At 35.7% G+C, this 6,465-nt stretch overlaps 1 protein-coding gene across 1 annotated transcript; it reads left to right on the plus strand.

The window, feature by feature from the left end:
- Positions 1 to 258: 258 nt before the first annotated feature.
- On the plus strand, positions 259 to 6,465 carry LOC132163230 (tropinone reductase homolog At2g29360-like). The gene is made up of 10 exons (XM_059573438.1): positions 259 to 416; positions 562 to 769; positions 1,273 to 1,489; positions 1,593 to 1,699; positions 1,857 to 2,006; positions 4,902 to 4,954; positions 5,186 to 5,393; positions 5,562 to 5,778; positions 5,874 to 5,980; positions 6,255 to 6,465. Exons 1-10 carry the CDS (start codon positions 325 to 327, stop codon positions 6,441 to 6,443), a joined length of 1,548 nt encoding a protein of 515 aa, XP_059429421.1. The 5' UTR covers positions 259 to 324; the 3' UTR covers positions 6,444 to 6,465.

Here is a 6,465-nt window from a genome sequence, read left to right on the forward strand (position 1 = left end):
GGGAGCTGCCTATTGACCTGAGACACGACAAATCAACCAGATAGTATACTGTATACGTACAATGTTCTTACAATTATCTATTTGTTGACTGGGATTTTAAGTGTCAAAATAAAGTACGAATTTTCTAGATTTAATCCTTGAATGTCAAACAAGAAATTGAAAAGAGTTTATTTATTTTTATTTTTATTTTTTTATGGCCCCCTGCAAAGCTATAAATAGCTACACCGAGCAGTAGGAACTGCATGCAATCGAGCTAATTATATCATCATATATACAACCTGTTTGAAAAGCTACAAAAATTAGTGATACTCATTAAGTGGTGAAATGGCTCAGCTTGTAGGCAATGGTGGCAAAGATGGCAGGTGGTCACTTGAGGGAAAGACAGCCCTTGTTACCGGCGGAACCAGAGGAATCGGGTTAGTTTCTCTCAGCTTTGTATTAAAATATAAATTAAATAATTAAATTTATTTTTTCTTATCAATTTACATTTTAGAATAAATAATTATTTAAGATTATAATTTTTACTAGTTTTGATACAAATGGACGGGTGCTTGTACATAGGTATGCTGTTGTGGAGGAATTGTCAAGGTTTGGGGCGACTGTGTACACGTGCTCTCGAAAAGAAGCTGATGTGAATAAATGCTTGCGGGAGTGGGAGGCAAAGGGCTTCCGAGTCAGTGGTTCAGTTTGTGACCTTTCTTCTCGTGCCCAAAGGGAAGAGCTTATGAACACAATTTCTCATGAGTTTAAAGGCAAGCTGGATATCCTTGTAAGTATACATTAGAACGATTTGCATGTTGTATCTTTAATGACCAAGGAAAAAGCGCTAGTCACATCTGCGCTATTACCTCAAAATGACTAGTAAATTTAGAGCTTTCCTAGAATTCATTATAAAGCCTAGTTTCACCTAGCAACTAGGCAATGTGAGACTTAGCATACATGACTATCTTTATAAATCACCAACTCTATGTAGGCTTCTTCTCATCTTCCCAATATAAGACCGTAATGACCAAGAAAAAAATGCTAACTACATCTGCGCTATTACCCTAAAAAGACTAGTCAATTTGGAGCTTCCTTAGAATTCATTATAAAGCTTAGTTTCACCTAGTAACTAGGCAATATAGAACTTAGCACCCATGACTATCTTTATAAACTATCCACTCTATGTAGGCTTCTTCTCATTTTCTCAATATGAGATCGGGCTGTTAAAGTATCAAAAAAGGTTATATATATATTACGTATTTATTAAGCTTTTGTATGGGGTGATTTTAGATAAACAATGTGGGAACCAACGTTAAGAAACCAACCTTAGAGATGACAGCCGAAGATTTCTCATTCGTCATGAGTACCAACTTTGAATCGGCTTACCACATGAGCCAACTTGCACATCCTCTTCTAAAAGCATCAGGAGCAGGAAGCATTGTTTTCCTTTCTTCTGTTTCTGGACTGCGGGCAATAGGCTGTGGATCTGTTTATGAAGCCACTAAAGGTACAAATTTACTCATGCAATTTTATTTTCATTGACATGTAGCTTAATTATGAATTGTAAATTAATTTTAATTATGTGTGAATTCATGTCTTGTTTTATGCAGGAGCAATGGACCAACTTACTAGAAGTTTGGCACGTGAGTGGGCAAAAGACAATATCAGGACCAATTCTGTTGCACCTGGAGCGACAAGAACTAGTTTAATTGACGATGTAAGGTTCTTTTATGATGCCAGCTTGTCTATTTGGCTTGTTGCAATATATATAAGCTAATGATAAAATAAAGAGATGAGACAAGAAACTATATATGTAGTCATCAATTTCATAATATCAAATAAATCCCTGATATTACTTTTTATTCCTTTTGCAGCTTACAAGCAATGAATTGGAAGCTATATACTTACAGACTCCTCTTCGACGACTCGGGGAACCAAATGAGATGTCAGCTTTGGTAGCATTTTTATGCCTTCCTGGAGCTTCTTACATAACCGGACAGACAATCTATGTTGATGGAGGGATGACTGTGAATGGATTGCCTACAAAATTCTGATCGAGAAACAGCATATAATAAAATGTTTTTAGGGTCTGCTGCAACTTGTTCTGCAGATGTTTGTCTGCTGGTTGGTTTTCTGTGTAGTTGCTGCTTCTTGTTTTGTAGTAGTGAAAATGTTAAGACACACGTGTAAGTGTGCTGTATGTGTATAGGTGCTCTGGCTTGGTGTTGATTTGATACTGGTTTGTAGTATCTTTGTGTTTCAGCTGATTTCCTAAAGGGTTGTACATGTGAAAATTTTAAAACGACTCCAAATGACATCTATTCAAATGCCTAGGTGATTCACAAATATTAAGCGAAATAAGATCTAACGTAACAACCAATAATCAACCAAATACAGATATGAAATAAACATTCAAGAACGACTCCAAACGACACCTATTCAAATGTCTAGGTGATTCACAAATATTAAGCGGAATAAGATCTGATGTAACAACCAATAATCAACCAAATACAAATATGAAATAAACATTCAAGAATACAGATATTTGGTTACGAAGAGGAAACCATTTAGAGAACTCTCTAAATGTAAAACCTCTCTGGGACAGCCAAACCCAGGAAATCAATCCACTATAAGAAGAATAAGGAATACAAGAAGGATTACAAAACCTTTGTAATTGACACTTCCTTGCACACGACAAGCGACCCACTTGACTTTTACCGCAGTAGCCATTTCCAGAACATCTGGCACAATTCTTCTATATGATTTCCTTTTGCCGGAACTCCGATAGACTTCTTAACCGTAGATTTATCATAAGAATAACTAAAACTTAAGAGATTCAATTTAACGCTCACTACATATGATCTCTCTTAGCACAGCCACCGACGAACTCTCTGGGGGTGAAAATTCGTGCCTCTCTTTTATAAAGATGTATATATACCCCCGACAAAACCCTAGACCTAACCCACTTAAAATCACGTTTTTTGGCCTAAAACTTACAGGGTGTCCGGACAGGTTAATGGGCTATCCGGACACGGCCTTGCGGAGCAAAAATGTAGTTTCTGGAAATGCGGTCCGGACCTGGGGAAGGCCTGTTCGGACCGGGCATGCAATGGTGCTGTCCAGCTTTGATTAACAACTCCGATCGATGGGTGTTTGTGGTCCGATTGAGCTGAAATTTTGCAGAGACGTTCATGACACATGAATCTACATTATGAACGGTGAAGATTTGATTCTGAGCATTCTAGATCAGTGTTTGAGTTTGTGAACAGTAACCTCTGTATTTTAGAACTGAATTAAGCTAACACAAGAACTAACAACATGTATTTGGTTGTTATGGTAATAAAGTACTTACTCATAAAATGTTGCCCAAAATATTTTGATGCAATTTTAATTTAATTAGACAAAATGTTTTTATGAATTTGTATTTACCCGTTCAAACGGGACTGTAAAAAGGGAAAAATCAAGTTTTTTAGAACCATTCCTTCCAAGTTCGTCCTAATTGCATTTGAATAAATTATATTTCAAGCTCAGACAAAAAGTCTTGTCTTAAGCGCATTACAATAGCATTGGAATAGAGAAGCATGAAGAACGTCCAAAGTAGTTCTAGTATAATGCTATGTGGTACTTGAGCACTACATAACGTGACCCTAATTGAGACGTCTGATTAGGGGTTTAAGAAGGAAGTTTGTAACACTCCGGTCCCACATTAAAATATGATGAATAGTTCACATAGAATGATTGGTTTATAAAGATAGTTATTAGTGTTAAGTCTTACATGGCTTAGTGTTTATGTGAAACTGAGCTTTATAAAGAATTTTAGGAAAACTCCAAATTAACAAATCATTTTGGGGTAATAGCGCAAATGTATTTTATTTTATTTTTATTTATAGATTGTTACACGACACGTGATTGACCTGTTTATTAAACGGGTCAAGCATGCATGTCAGACCGTTTATAATCCTAACTCATTTATGTCAAAGCCAAATCCTTTAATGTTGTATCGGGTTCGCAAGTTGTATAAAAAATTGTCCGCCTTACCTAAAACATATTTTTCCCGAAAATTATTTATTTTTAGGAAAACTTCACTTTAGACCTCTGAAGTACAACGTTAACGCATTTTAAGAAGACTCCCCAAATTTTAAACTCTTAATTTTACCATCAGAACTTTCAATTTGATGCAATGTACCCCTCTTCCATCAGTTGTTAAATGCATTGTGACTCACGGGTCCTTTGTGAAGTTTCTCCTTTATTTTTTTTAGTAGGGTTTTAACTAAGAAAATAATAGATACGATTGTATGAAACATAAAATTTTTAGACGATATAAAAAAGGGGAGACTTTTTAGGGGCATATGTATATTTAACCAAGAAATTAATCCTCGAATGTCCAGCAAGTTTAACTATTATAACATAATTACTAATTAAAGGATAAGAAGACTACACAAAAGTCCAAGGTCTATTACACTTTATCCGTTTCAACTGTTACCAAAGTCAATTTCACTTCACATTCTAATGGTTACAGAAAATGAATAGTCTTTGGGGTTTTATTTAATTGTTATTTAATACACATGTAAGAATATCTCTATTTAAATTAATGGAGAAGTTTCCAATATATGAAATGTGAGAGACAGTTAGAAGCAGAGTTTGTTTGAGTTCTATTATTAACAACTTCCTTTGATAGGGGGTGCATGGCCCCGTCAAACTATAATCTTGGATCTAGTAGCTATTTTCAAGGAATGTATGCTTAATTTGAAGTATACATCTACCATTTCTCAACTATAAGTATCTCCACCGAGCTATTATCATCGTATAACCATTTTAAAAATCTTAAAAAAGCAAAGCAGTGATATTTAGTACGTAGCATTCGTTGTGGTCATTGTAGCGATATGGCTCAGGCAGATAATCGTGGCAAAGATGGCAGATGGTCCCTTGAGGGAACCACAGCTCTTGTCACTGGTGGATCCAAAGGAATTGGGTTCGATATATCTTTCTCTCTGCTTTCTCTTTTACTATCTTCTACTTTCAGATTATGGAAGATTTGATTGTGTGAGATGATGTAATATGGGTGTATCACACGACTTCACTGTTGTAAACTTCATTGCTCATCATAGTTTCCTGTTTATTAGTGAATTCTCTTGCATTATTCTATGTGATAGAAAGTTCTGCTAAGTTTTTTTATTCTCTATATATGTATTGTGATAATTAGGTATGCTATTGTGGAGGAATTGGCAGGGCTTGGGGCGACAGTGCACACGTGTTCTCGAAATGAAGCTGATATTAATAAGTGTGTGAGTGAGTGGAAGACGAAGGGCTTCAAAGTTACTGGTTCAGTCGCTGACCTTTCTTCTCGAGCCCAAAGAGAGGAGCTTATCAACACAGTTTCTCATGAATTTAATGGCAAACTGAATATCCTTGTAAGTCTTTGACGGTCTCCTTTACTCATTAAGAAAAAAGAACCTGTGCTTCTATTCGAATAATAATCAAATTTAAGACATTTGTGTTGTTCTTATGTTAAATTGTTAATTATTTCAAACAATTGCTTAACTTTTGTGGGGCGGTTCTGTCCTATTGATTGGTTTTAGATAAATAATGTGGGAACCCAAATTCCTAAAACAACCCTAGAGATGACAGCGGAAGATTTTTCATTCCTCATGACTACTAACTTTGACTCTGCTTACCACCTGAGCCAACTTGCACATCCTCTTCTAAAAGCATCGGGAGCAGGAAGTATTGTACTTATTTCTTCCATTGGTGGATTGTTGGCAATAAGAGGTGCATCCCTTTATGGAGCAACTAAAGGTAATATATATATTATGCAATTTTATTTTCATTATTGACAGGTTCTGGATTGTCAATTTGCTAACTATGTGTGTGAATTTTCATGTTTTATGTAGGAGCAATAAACCAACTTACTAGATGTTTGGCATGTGAGTGGGCAAACGACAATATCAGAACTAATTGCGTTGCACCAGGAGCGATAAAAACTCCTTTATTTGAGAAGGTAAATGCCTTTATCTTATCTCTTAAAATATTAATGAAATGATTAAATTTATCATTTTTTTATAAGCTTAATTTTTTGGGATAAATTAATGGTGCTTTAAGATAGTCTTAGAGCCCAAGGTTTCAAACCTGGTCTCCATCAATTGATCTCTAATTTCAATTAAATATTCATTGTATTGGCTCTATCGATGCAGTCTGTTTGTTTTGGTTCTGTTTGTATTTCTTTTTTTTTTTTGCTTTAAAATCCTTCCGCTTACTTCCTATTACTATTATAGGCAACCGAAACCAAAAGCTTGAAAGTTACAAATGCACGGACACCTCTTGGACGACCTGGGGAGGCGGACGAGACATCATCCTTAGTAGCATTTCTCTGCCTACCTTCAGCCTCTTTCATAACTGGACAGATAATCTATGTTGATGGAGGAATGTCTGCATTTGGATTTGATCCTCTTGCCTATAACTAGAACAATGACAGATGATCAGATA

The sequence above is a fragment of the Corylus avellana genome, chromosome ca10, assembly GCF_901000735.1.
Source record: "Corylus avellana chromosome ca10, CavTom2PMs-1.0".
NCBI lineage: Eukaryota > Viridiplantae > Streptophyta > Magnoliopsida > Fagales > Betulaceae > Corylus > Corylus avellana.

What these genes read in the sequence shown, in the direction of transcription:
- LOC132163230 (XM_059573438.1), top strand. Translation starts at nt 325, where the DNA reads ATGGCTCAGCTTGTAGGCAATGGTGGCAAAGATGGCAGGTGGTCACTT. An exon ending in AAGGCAAGCTGGATATCCTT is followed by an intron (nt 770 to 1,272) that starts GTAAGTATACAT and finishes GGGTGATTTTAG; the next exon opens with ATAAACAATGTGGGAACCAA. An exon ending in AAACTCCTTTATTTGAGAAG is followed by an intron (nt 5,981 to 6,254) that starts GTAAATGCCTTT and finishes TTACTATTATAG; the next exon opens with GCAACCGAAACCAAAAGCTT.